Source organism: Saccopteryx leptura, chromosome 5 (genome assembly GCF_036850995.1).
Source record: "Saccopteryx leptura isolate mSacLep1 chromosome 5, mSacLep1_pri_phased_curated, whole genome shotgun sequence".
NCBI classification, from domain to species: domain Eukaryota; kingdom Metazoa; phylum Chordata; class Mammalia; order Chiroptera; family Emballonuridae; genus Saccopteryx; species Saccopteryx leptura.
This window is the reverse complement of record NC_089507.1, coordinates 212,558,272-212,571,426: the sequence shown is the minus strand read 5'-3', so window position 1 is coordinate 212,571,426 and position 13,155 is coordinate 212,558,272. Positions and strand designations below refer to the sequence as shown.

At 49.6% G+C, this 13,155-nt stretch overlaps 1 protein-coding gene across 1 annotated transcript in view; it reads left to right on the top strand.

Annotated features, from left to right (window-relative positions):
* ACSS2 (acyl-CoA synthetase short chain family member 2) overlaps positions 1–12,888 on the top strand; it is a 52,809-nt gene extending 39,921 nt beyond the window's left edge. Inside the window, 11 exon segments of the mRNA XM_066384012.1 lie at positions 5,229–5,366; positions 6,361–6,531; positions 6,808–6,941; positions 7,138–7,270; positions 7,352–7,408; positions 7,602–7,682; positions 8,806–8,914; positions 10,689–10,757; positions 11,081–11,257; positions 11,814–11,888; positions 12,039–12,888. Of these exon segments, the coding sequence (XP_066240109.1) occupies positions 5,229–5,366; positions 6,361–6,531; positions 6,808–6,941; positions 7,138–7,270; positions 7,352–7,408; positions 7,602–7,682; positions 8,806–8,914; positions 10,689–10,757; positions 11,081–11,257; positions 11,814–11,888; positions 12,039–12,166 (1,272 nt within the window). The 3' untranslated portion in view covers positions 12,167–12,888.
* The last annotated feature ends 267 nt before the right edge of the window (positions 12,889–13,155 follow it).

Genomic DNA, 13,155 nt, shown 5'->3' with positions numbered 1-13,155 from the left:
AGGAATGGAGAGAGATGAGAAGCATCAATCATCAGTTTTTCGTTGCGACACCTTAGTTGTTCATTGATTGCCCCCTCATATGTGCCTTGACTGTGGGCCTTCAGCAGACCAAGTAACCCCTTGCTTGAGCCAGTGACCTTGGGTCCAAGCTGGTGAGCTTTGCTCAAGCCAGATGAGCCCGCACTCAAGCTGGCAACCTCAGGGTCTTGAACCTGGGTCCTCTGCATCCCAGCCCGATGCTCTATCCACTGCGCCACTGCCAGGTCAGGCAACTTGGGGCCTTTACATGAGATATTGTGAGGGAGACTTCCCTGCTGGTTGGGGTATTCTGATGGGCACAAGTGACTCGCAGGGCTTAGACTTGGCTTAGAAGTGGGCTGACTTGGGTGACTAACTCTAGTTATCCTGATTACCAGACTGGCTTGGGATAAGCTACCTGTGGGGTCCCACTGTGGAAGACGAGGGGCTGGTCCTCCAGATAGAACCCTCATTGGATAGGAGGCAGCCAGAAGTTTGGGGAACACTGACCCTTCCTTCCCATTTCCCTCTACTTGGACTCTGCTCACCATCCTTTCCGTGGGCTCTTAACAGGGTGAGCTGAAAGAGAAACCCAAGAGCCTCTGGCCCCAGGTACCCACCGCCGCACTGCCTTGGGCACTGCTTTCCTGCGTGTTTGTCCATTTGCTCTTTGCCTGTTTGCCCCATTCAGGTGGCTGCCAGACCTAACCCCGTTCTCTCTGTCCCTGGGTCCTTTGCCATTTAAGCCAATTTCAACAGTTGTGAAACCAAATGCCTGTTGCTGCTTCTTTGCACTGGCATAGAGTGTGGGTCTCCAGGAGGGAGCCACAGACAACGCAGTTTTCTCCTGCTGCTCAGGACCTGGGGGGAGAGAAGACTAGGTAGCCTGTCAGTGGTTTTACTGTGTACTTAGCTGGGGCGCACCAGGAGAGACAGGAGGAAGAGGAGCAGACAGGAGGTGTAAGACCTTAACCCAGGGATTTCACCATCGAGTTAGGGAGTTAGATATGTATTCCAAAAGAAAACCTACATTTTATATAGGATGGCAGAGATGATTCCTAAACACATTTACATACTGCACATTTACAAACTGCACATAAACTCTGATAGAATTAAATGCTAAATTGAACGAAAGTTACCATTGTAGGTGGTTCTAAGGAGGGAAATCCCGAAGTGGGGACTCAAAGCAGATTAGTATAGAGGAGGGACTGGGTTTGGAGTCCAGAGACCAATGTTTAGCTGTGTGACCTTGAATAAGTGCCTCTGTTCTCTGCGCTTCAGTTCCCTTATTGGTGACAGGGAGATGATAATATATGCTTAAAAGGAAACTGCTTTCCTTACTAAAACAGAGCAGAAAACCAACAATTCCTCTGAGTCTTACCAACCTCACAGGCGTCTTACTCTAAATCTGCTATGATGATAACGTCTTAGGCTGATGGTAAATGTAACCCCTCTTTTCCCTATTCTCATTAGCATGGTAGAGACAGATCTGATTCCCAGGACATTGTTTCCTTCTAAAGCTCAGACAGGGGCCTAAGACCTTTTCTCTTCAAGGTGGTAAACTCTGGGTGATTAGAGTATAGGCTCTGGAGCCAGGCTGCTTGGGTTCAAATCCTGGCTCTGTCACCTGACAGCTTAGGCAAGTTATATAAGCTCTGTTGCCTCAGTTTCCCCATCTGTAAAATAAGGATAATAGTTGTAACTACCTGATGGGGTTTTGTCAATATATGCAAGGTGTTCAACACATAGTAACTACTCTATAAATGTTAGCTTTTATGGCTTTTAATTTTTTATTTACTTATTTATTTTTTTAGAGGAGAAAGAGAGAGAGAGACAGACAGAAACATTGACCTGTTCCTGTATGTGCCCTGACCAGGGATCAAACCCACAACCTTTGCATATCAGGACAGTGCTTTAACAGCTGAACCATTCAGCCAGAGCTATCTTTTATTGCTTTTAACATCGACAGGCTGGCATTTCTAAGAGTTAAATCATGAAAGAAATAAACTCTTATAGTTATTTAACACCAGAAATCTTCAGGCCACAGGCTCTTGGATTTTTGTTTCTAGGAAGTGAAAACAATCATTTACCAAAAAACCAAAGACTATAAAAATGGGCTCACAAAGTCTGAGAATTGCAGTCAGAGCTGCGGAATTCCTGGCAGAGCTCCAAACCCCCTCATCCTTGAGCAATCTTCAAGGGCGGGCCTGCACGGTTTGTGTGCGCCCTCAAGTATGTCACCCGGAGCGTCCTCTTGTTTCTCTCCCACCTGCCAGCTGCCCGCCTGGAGGCTCTCCTGGCCCAAGGACAAAGGCCAACTCCTCAATTTATTATTTCAGAAAATATAAACCTTTTCCTGGTTCAAAGCTTTGGGCCCCCGTAGGCAAACACCTAATTCACAACCAATGTTTGCGGCACGAATTGAACTCATTCTACCTCTTGGTGCTGGTTATCAGCTCCACACTTGAATCCCGCTCCCCCCCACCCCCCTACCCAAATAGCCACAAAGGAAACAGTTTTATAAGGTTATTAGAGTCCTCTCATTGCCACGTGTAACTTGCCCTTCCATGTATCTAGTGCCTTTTCTCTAACAAGTCACACCAGGATTGTAGACCAGCACCATTTGCCCAAGCAATATTGACACACTTCTTTTTTTTTTTTTTTTTTTTTTTTGTATTTTTCTGAAGCTGGAAACGGGGAGAGACAGTCAGACAGACTCCCGCACGCGCCTGACCGGGATCCACCTGGCACATCCACCAGGGGCGACGCTCTGCCCACCAGGGGGCGATGCTCTGCCCCTCCGGGGCGTCGCTCTGTCGCGACCAGAGCCACTCTAGCGCCTGGGGCAGAGGCCAAGAAGCCATCCCCAGCGCCTGGGCCATCTTTGCTCCAATGGAGCCCTGGCTGTGGGAGGGGAAGAGAGAGACAGAGAGGAAGGAGGGGGTGGGGGTGGAGAAGCAAATGGGCGCTTCTCCTATGTGCCCTGGCCGGGAATCGAACCCGGGTCCCCCACACGCCAGGCCGACACTCTACCACTGAGCCAACCGGCCAGGGCTTGACACACTTCTTAAGTACATTAATGACCTCATCTAAAGCAGTGGTCCCCAACCTTTTTTGGGCCACGGACCGGTTTAATATCAGAAAATATTTTCACGGACCGACCTTTAGGGTGGGATGGATAAATGTATCACATGACCGAGACAAGTGTCAGGAGTGAGTCTTAGACAGATGTAACAGAGGGAATCTGGTCATTTTTTAAAAATAAAACATTGTTCAGACTTAAATATAAATAAAACGGAAATAATGTAAGTTATTTATTCTTTCTCTGCGGACCAGTACCAAATGGCCCATGGACCGGTACCGGTCTGCAGCCCGGGGGTTGGGGACCACTGATCTAAATTAGATCATTTGGTAAGAAAAAAAGTGTTCATGTAATAAGGTATGTGTAGACCCTTATGGCTATTCCACTAAAAAATGAGTGTGGTTTTGTATTTTTGAACTCATTGGCAGCTGCGCTCTCTTCTTACTCTTTTTAAAATTTTAAGGTGCCTCATTTGGCCTGGGCTTGTCATTCTTCAGATGCTGTGTGCCAGAAACTTCAAATTCTCTAGGCTGAGGGACAGATAGTACAGAAAGAGAGGAGTGGTTGAACAGTCCTTTTATAATTTATCAAGGAATGTTTCTAACACTTTGGAGTGTTTTAACCGAATATGCATACAATAGCATGTAGACATACAACCAGAGTAGGGTGTTTCTCTTACACTATGGCTCTGCCTGCCAGGACCATTGAACATACAAGAGGCTAATGAATATGAAAGGGCTTTAGAACAACTAAAGCAAACCCCAAACAGTTCCCATTATCATACCCTTAAATGCACCTCCCTGACATTCATCAGTCTTCCCCACCCCCCAGGATAACCCAAGGCTTGCTGTTTACAAGGTAATACCTTTCTCTGTCTCTCTTTTTTTTTTGTATTTTTCTGAAGCTGGAAACAGGGAGGCAGTCAGACAGACTCCTGCATGTGCCTGACCGGGATTCCCCTACCCCCCCCCCCCCCCGCCCCGCACGCCCACCAGGGGGCGATGCTCTGCCCATCCGGGGCGTTGCTCTGTTGTGACCAGAGCCATTGTAGCACCTGAGGCAGAGGCCATGAAGCCATCCCCAGCACCCGGGCCATCTTTGCTCCAATGGAGCCTTGGCTGCGGGAGGGGAAGAGAGAGACAGAAAGGAAGGAGATGGGGAGGGGTGGAGAAGCAGATGGGCGCTTCTCCTGTGTGCCCTGGCCGGGAATCGAACCCGGGACTCCTGCACACCAGGCCGACGCCCTACCACTGAGCCAACCAGCCAGGGCCCCTTTCTCTTTTTATATTCCCCAACTCCTGTGAGACCATTGGGCAAGAATGATATCCTGATTTTTAAAAGGAGTGACAAGGTAAAGTGACTTGCCCAAGGTCATGTATAGCTAGGAAGTGGCAGAACTGGGATTAAAATCCAGTGTAATTTTTTGGACAAATTCAGGGAATCCAACTTCACTCAGAAAAGAACAAACTCAGAAATTGGTTGTTGAAAGAAATGGTATGACCAGGAAAGTAAAACAGTTTCAAGCAGAGTTGAGAAAAAATTAGGGATTAAGATCCAGAAATAGTTACCAAAGGTACTTAGTATAGGAGGAGCTCCCTCCACTGGGAGAAGTCCACCTAGGTCCTTCTCCACCAACTTAAAGCAAGGCTTCCTGAAGAATGGAACCTCAGGCGAATGTCTTTATGGGAAGCTCACTGGTGCCAGTGATGTCAAGGCAGGAGCGGAGCAAGGGAAGGAACCTTTAGATGGAGAACAAGGTCTGGACATGCAGGAAAAGGTGCTTCGACCAAGATCTGTTGATGTCTTTCAGTACTAACAGGGCCAGATGCCTGCTTCACCTGCAGGCTCTCACTAATTCTGCATTTTTGAATGTGTGGTGTTCGCATCCCTGCCAATGAGAGCCTGAGGCCGGGTAAGGGGTGACTCAGGAGCAGGGGGCTGGGAGTCCCCAGGAAACCTGCTGCTCTGCTTCTGTTCTCTACGCTCCATTCTCCCTCTCAGGGCCCGGCCTCCCTCCCAGCACCCGCACCTGCCAGTCCCACTCTGGCCCCTCCAGGTGCCAGCCAGCTTCTGCCCCCATCTTGAACTCTTCAGTTCTTTTCTGCCAATTCCCGTTTTCCTTCTGCAGATCTCCTGGAATGAGGGGGTTGACTTGTGGTGGCATGAACTCGTGCAGGAGGCAGGGGACGAGTGTGAGCCTGAGTGGTGTGATGCTGAGGACCCGCTCTTCATCCTGTACACCAGTGGCTCCACAGGCAAGCCCAAGGCAAGTGCGTGTGCGTGGTGTGTGTGTGCGTGTGCGTGGTGTGTGTGTGTGTGTGTGTGTGTGTGTGTGTGTGCTGTGTAGGGGTTGGAAGTGAGTTTCTGAGGCAGAAACTCTGTAATCCTGAGTTTTAGAAATGTCACAATACCTTTTTAAAATCAAATTAAGACACTAGATTGCAAGGCCCAGGGTGAGATAATTCAGGTGGGGGCTTTCATATTGCTCAGAAAAGGAGAGAAGGATCAGTCCATGTGGCTTATATCGATGTTTCTTGCCCATGCCTACTTGGTTTGGTGTAAGCAGAGCTGCCCTGTCAACTCAAGGTCAAGGGTGGGTGCAGGGACCCCTCTTAGGCTCCTGACTACAGCTCTTAGAGCTCAGTTCCGTCAACAGGCCACACTGAAATACCCAGTTCCTCACAGAACACCATGAGAACCAGAAATGCTTGAGAAAACTCGGACTGTTCCATTGACTTGAAATACATGCTATTCTGCCTTCTACCTACCCTATCCCTAAATTCTTTTCTCCACGTGCTTTGCACTCTCCCTCATTGGGCCTTTAGAAACACAACTTTGGTGTGTTTCATCTCCTAGGGATGGGATATTGACGGAGTAAGAGAAGATTGTCTTTTCCCCCCACTCTTACTCTGTCCATGTGTATTTGAGTGTGTGTGCACAAATGTACAACAGAGACACTATTATGTGAGTGTACTCAAAGTGTGAGTGTACTTGTGTGAAAGCAATGTGGGTGGCTCAGAAATACCATCTTAGGGTGTAGGTGTCAGTGATGGACTGACTTTAAACGTGTGTGAGGCACGATATGGGAACATGGTGAAGAGGGACGGCAGAACAGTGGTGCTGTGAAGGGGTGCTGGCCTGGCCAAAATCCCAGGAAGGATCTTCCTCTAGCTCTTCATGGTGGTGCCAGTGATGTCAACACAGGAGCAGAGCAAGGGAGTGAGCCCAAGCACCGTCCTGAGGCCCTATTCTTCTCCCAGGGTGTGGTGCACACAGTTGGAGGCTACATGCTCTATGTGGCCACAACCTTCAAGTACGTGTTTGACTTCCACGCAGAGGACGTGTTCTGGTGTACAGCAGACATTGGCTGGATCACTGGCCATTCCTATGTCACCTATGGGCCACTAGCCAATGGTGCCACCAGTGTTTTGGTAAGAAGGGACCCACGGCTACCTGGCCTGCCTAGGGGATGGACTTCCTGGGTGACTGCCTCCCAAGGTCACTTGGTCTAGGCAGTGGAACTTACACAGTTCTTACACACTTCTAAGGAAATTACGAATCCTGAGTGGGATGTTCTCTTGGCTTGTCTGGTAAGGGAGTGAAGGCGTGGGTTTGTCAGAACGGGCAAAAAATGAGCCTGAGGGTATGGCAGGGGGATGGAGGGACTGTTCGGAAGGACCAGGACTGACCAGCCTTCACTGGGTTAGTTTGAAGGGATCCCCACCTACCCGGACGTGAGCCGCATGTGGAGCATTGTGGACAAGTACAAGGTGACCAAGTTCTACACAGCTCCCACCGCGATACGCCTGCTCATGAAGTTTGGAGACAAGCCTGTCACCAAGTGAGACCCTTCCCCAGCTGCTGCCCCATGGATGTCCCTCAGAGCTGGGTACTGGCCTTTGTGTACAGTCTTTTCCATATCACTGTTCCAACTCTCTGGCTTGGAATGGGGCAGGGGTGGCAGAAGAGCATGGGCATGTCTTCCTGATTCCCAGTGGTACTCATAGCCTTCCTCTCTCCCCACTCCCCTACCTAAGGCATAGCCGGGCATCCTTACAGGTGTTAGGCACAGTAGGTGAACCCATCAACCCCGAGGCCTGGCTGTGGTACTACAAGGTAGTAGGTGCCCAGCGCTGCCCCATCGTGGACACCTTCTGGCAGACAGAGACAGTGAGTAAGGGGTTCAGAAGGTTGGGGCTCAAGGACGATGTGGGAAGACTGACTCCAATCCCTGCTCTCTGACTTCCACAGGGAGGCCATATGCTGACCCCCCTCCCCGGTGCCATACCCATGAAGCCTGGTTCTGCTGTGAGTGAGGCTCCCGTGGCTGGGCCTGGGCGGGGCAGGGGTAGGGTCTTGGGGCATTTGGCATAGGTAGCAGGCGGTGCACTGGACGGAGACGTGTGATGAATTTGGGGCTCTCTGCATCTTCGTGGGAGAGGTCGAATTGTCAGAGTTGCCTCACTTCTCTCCTTGGGTCCTCTCTCCTGTTTGCTTCTAGACCTTCCCGTTCTTTGGTGTAGCTCCTGCAATCCTGAATGAGTCTGGGGAAGAGTTGGAAGGTGAAGCTGAAGGCTATTTGGTGAGGCTCTGGTCCTTGGGGGTCTTTGAGGAGTGTGGGGGGGAAGGGTCCACCAAGGGGTACTGTACTTTGCTTCAGAGTTTAGAACCTAATCTCTCCCGGGAGCTGCTGTGACTAAAGTTCCACGATTGAGGGTTTATCCTGTGGCAGAGACCGTGCAGGGAGTCATTCTGGATACTTTCTTTGTCTCTCTGCCTTGTGCCCCATCAGGCTCTTAAGGGCTCTGCTCAAAGAGTCCTGATGGTGCCCTTGTGGATCTGGAAGACTTGGTCCCAACTTTTCCTTTGACAAACATTTTAGTGTGAAAGGCGGCTTCATGACATAGTGAGAAATCATAGGCTCCAGAGTCAACCTGCCTAGGTTCAAATACTGCCTCTGCCTCTTCTGTGACCTCAGATAAGTTACCCCACCTCTCTGAACCTAGATTTTCTCATTTATAAAATAGGGGTATAATAATACTTTTGTCTCCTGTGGTTGCTGGGTTGATTAAATTAGACGATCCGTGTGAAGAATTTAGCACAGAATCTAACTGTCAGTGCTTGATACACGCTAGCTGTTGTGATGGTTGTATCAGTACTTACAGGGAGACCATCAGCCCCCACTCTCCACCTCACTTCCCTTTTACTAAGAACAAGGTAGTAACAAGGGAAGCACTTGAATCCAGGCCTTCTGCTTCTCATCCATCTGCTGCCACAGAGTATTAGTGATTGGGCAATAATTTACTCATATGTGGGTCCTGCATTTTTTTATGACTTTCTTTACATCAAAATGGACCTGCTTTCCTGAGAGATTACCTAAAAGGAGACTCAGATTTACTAAATGCTTGTCAACAGAACTTTGTGCTAAGCATCTCCTACCTACAATCAATTTACTCCTCAGATTATTCCCTGATTTATAAATGAGGATCCTGAGCTCAGGTAAAGTCACTTATTCAAGGTCCCACGGCCAGCAAGTGGCACAGTTGGGATTCCAAGCCTGGATTACCCATCTCCAGAGCCTGTACTTTACCTTACTTCTCAGGAATGGCATTCAGGCCACTTCTCTTCAGATTTGGCAAAGCTTTGACGGTCTTTCAGTGAGACGGTATAACAGAGATGACCACTGTGCCTTCCTCACTCCGCAGGTGTTCAAGCAGCCCTGGCCCGGGATCATGCGCACAGTCTATGGGAATCATGAACGCTTTGAGACCACCTACTTTAAGAAGTTCCCTGGGTACTATGTGACAGGAGATGGTGAGCTTTGGCTATGCCCTTCCCATACTTCTGATCAAGACATGTACCTTGCCCTCCCATTTTCAGGAAGAGTTGGCTAAGGGTGAAGAAACAGAGGGAGAGAGAAATGTGTCCTATGTGTCAGTGTCTAATATTGAGGCAGAGCTACAGAGACGGTAAGAGCAGGAATGAGTATGCAGGATGGGTCTCAGCATGGTGCTGTCTGAGGTTTGATGTATGAGGAAAGAGCTTCTTGCTGTCACTGGTCCTGTGTTGAAAGAGATGGGGCACTGTCGATGTGTGTCCCCATATCTGGAGGCTATTTGCCCATGTGTCCATCCACGATTCCATTTATCTAGAGATATTTATTGAGTACCTCCTAGGCATTGATGTAAGCACGGGATACTACCACAAATAAGGCAGTCAAGGTCTCTGTTCTCATGGACTTCTTTCTATTAAAGGGATACAGTCAATGAACTCAGCACACAAGTAAATAAGCTTATGTGCTAAGTGCTCTGAACCGAGTGATGGGATAAAGAGTGTCTGTGGGCATGGCCATGTGTGGGATGGTGAGAGAAAGCTTCTCTGAAGTGATAGCCCCGTGGACCTGAAAGGGGAGGAGCCAGGCATGGGAAAATGTGGAGTCCGTGTGCGTGTTCTGTGCAGACACATGCTTGAAACACCTGAGGAACAGACTGAAGCTGTGTGGCCAGAGTAGTGAGCCGAGAAGAAAGTTATGTGGAGTGGGAGAGGTAGATTGTATAGGGCCTTGTGGGCCATGCTGGGGAGTTTGATTTTATCCCATATACTAGGGAGACTTCTAGGGGTTTTGGGCAGGGAAGTGATGAAGACTGATTTACTGTTTAGAAAATAACTTTGCCTAATTTATGGAGAATAGACTTTTGGTGGGTGTATTAGTTATCTACTGTTGTGGAGCAAATTATCCCCAAACTTGGCAGCCTAAAACAACAAATACAGCCAGACCAGTGGTGGCACAGTGGATAGTGTTGACCTGGGATGCTGAGGTCCCAGGTTCGATACCCCGAAGTCACAGGCTGGAGAGCAGGATCATTAACATGATCCCAAGGTTGCTGGCTGGAACAAGGGGTCACTGGCTCAGCTTCAGCCCCCCCCCACCAGTCAAGGCACATATGAGAAGCAGTCAATGAACAACTACTAAAGTGATGTAACTATGAGTTGGTGCTTCTCATCTCTCCTGTCTCTCTCTTGCTCAAAAAATAAACATATATATATATATATCTCATACCATTTCAGAGGACCAACAGCACAGAGTGGCTTAGCTGGTGGTTCTTATTCAAGTCTCTCGTTCAGGGCTGCAGTCATCTGAAGGTTTGAGCCTGGAGGACCCAATTCCAAGCTCATTCAGGTGGCTGTTGGCAGGAACTCTCAGTTCCTTGCCACTTAGGCCTCTCCTTAGGACTACTCATGACATGGTGGCTGGCTTCCCAGAGCAAATAATCTGAGAGAATGAAGCCAAGATAGTAGCCATGGTGTCTTCTCCAATCTAATCACAGAAATGACATCCCATCACTTCTGCCACATTATATTGATCACATAGACTAACCCGAGTCCAATGAAAAAGGGGTGCACAGAGATATGACTGCCAGGAGGTGGAGATCAGTGTGGTCGTTTTGGAGCCTGGCTACCACAGTGGGCAAGAGCAGAACCAGGAGGACTTGCTAGAAAGCTAGTGCAGCTGGTGTGGCGGTCTGTTAATGTGGATCATGTATCCTGCTGTGCGGTGTTTATTACGTTGTGTTTCTTCTCTTTCCAGGCTGCCGGCGGGACCAGGATGGCTATTACTGGATCACTGGCAGGATTGATGACATGCTGAATGTGTCTGGTGAGGGCCAGAGACCATTTCCCCTCCTCATTCACCCTGCTCTCCCAGTAAAAGCCCTCTGAGAGATCCAGGACGTCCTTTGGCCAGACCGTGTTTGGAGTGAAGCATTCGTGCTGGGCCCAGGTTTTGGAGGAAGAGTGATAAGCACTGGAATGTGCCTAGAGGAGGGACCCGGATGGTGGGGCAATGAACTGAAGCATGTCAGGAGTGAGTGAAGGCCCCTTCCCACCTGACCGGACCAGGACTGCCCTGTAGGCACAGATGGCGCAGGGGCTGGGACAGGGCCGGCATCTCTCTCATGGTACTTCTCTTCCCCTCACAAGGACACCTGCTGAGCACGGCAGAGGTGGAGTCGGCACTTGTGGAACATCAGGCTGTGGCAGAGGCGGCCGTGGTCAGCCACCCACACCCAGTGAAGGGCGAGTGCCTCTACTGCTTTGTCACCTTGTGCGATGGCTGCACTTTCAGCCCCACTCTCACCGAAGAGCTCAAGAAGCAGAGTGAGGAGCCTCCCTGGGCAGGGACTGCGGGGTTTGTCTTGATGGCCCAGTTATCACAGCAGGTTGTTGGGGAGCAGCTGGAGCAACTGCTCCCCAAACCCCAAACAGATCCTGGGGGCTGACTGCCCTCTTTCCATTCGGTCTCCCTACTAGGATAATAATGTAGGATAATTATGGTGGACATGTATAACTTGTTCTCTGTGTCACCACTGGACTAAATGCATATAATACCCGTAAATAAATACTATTGTTACCCTCATTATAAAGATGAAGAAATTGAGGCTCAGAGAAGTTAAATCACTTACCCAAGGCCACACTGCTAGAAAAGCAGGATTTCAACTCTAGCGGGCTGATTCTAGAGCCTGTGTTCCATGAAGGTGGATTAAAATAAGTGATATAGTAGAGATAATGTGTTAAAGAGACAGACAGGCAGCAAGGCTGAGAATGACTGTGGACAGAGCCTGGAAGAGGAAATAGGAACAAAGCCTCCTCTGCTTTGGTTTTGGGGAGGCTGGCTCAGGATGCTGAAGTAATGCTTATGATCTGTTGGTTACAGTTAGAGAAAAGATTGGCCCTATTGCCACACCGGATTATATCCAGAATGCACCTGGCTTGCCTAAAACCCGCTCAGGTATGTTTGGAGGCTCAGGGGATTGGGATTGGGATTGGGACTGGGATGGGCTGAGGCCCCGTGGTGGTGGTGTGTGTGGATGGAAGCCTTTGGCAGGGCTGGAGTGGAGCAGTGCAGTCACCAGGTAACCGGAAGCCTATGGTCTCCCAGGGAAAATCATGAGGCGGGTGCTTCGGAAGATTGCCCAGAATGACCATGACCTGGGGGACACATCTACTGTGGCTGACCCATCTGTTATCAACCAGCTCTTCAGCCACCGCTGTGTGACCATCCAGTGAACAAGACTGCTCCTTACCCAGGATTCCCCCCTGCTTGCCTTTCCAAAGTTTCGCCCACCCTCCCTGCCCCCATCCAGAGTGCTGAGGGCCAGGGCTGACCCACACCACCTCCCTTAACCAGCTATCAGGGACTGAGGACCAGCTTTACCCCTGGGTGGAGGCAACGTCCTGTGACTACCAGGCAGATGGGACAGGACCCAAGTCAGCCTCAAGTTGCTGTGCTTGCAAAGAGCCCTTGGAGCCCAGAACAGGGACCTGAAGGTCATGTCTCCAACCCAAGCTGAGTGTTCAGAGGGCATGTGAGGGCCTAGACTGGAGAAGCAGGCAGGCAGCTCTGTAACCCTACGTCAACTCTCAGGAAGCACCAGTACTTATCTTGGGCATGCACTTGCCCTTAGAAATGCCTGTGAGTCCTGGAACAATTTTTTTTTTAACACTTCGCTGCTTCTGCTCTGGGTCTTTTGTGCCAGATGGCAGTGTTTGTCTGCCCATTGCTCCAGGGGTGTGCAAACAGGCTGTTTCCAGATGGTTTTTAGATCATTTGCTTCTTTGCAGGAGTAAATGTTTTGTTCCTAGGGCCAGAGGAACTTGTCTTCCTTGTCCTCTGTTTCCATCCTTATCTGAATAGTCATGCCCATGACAGACTCTCTCAGATGAAACTCCTTTCTTGCCTGGTTGTGCTCAAGCCCTGTGGTTGTTGGAATAAAGTCTGACTTCAGGAAGGTGGTGACTTGTTTTCTGAGGCATCTGACAGACTGTATGCTTGCCTGCTGCTCCGATCTATGTGGGGGTGGAGAGGGGAGTGGTTTTCCCCAGGAATACCCCAGAACCCTCCTTCCAAAACTTTTGGTTTGGACAAACTAGGCAGTGCTGCACTGATAGGTGCTTTGACAAGCTACTGAACAGGAAAGCAGCGAAGCCAGTTCACAACTGTGGTGTCCCATCACAGCCACCCTCCCTGTGGCTCCTGCTAGGAACCCTCTCTCCTC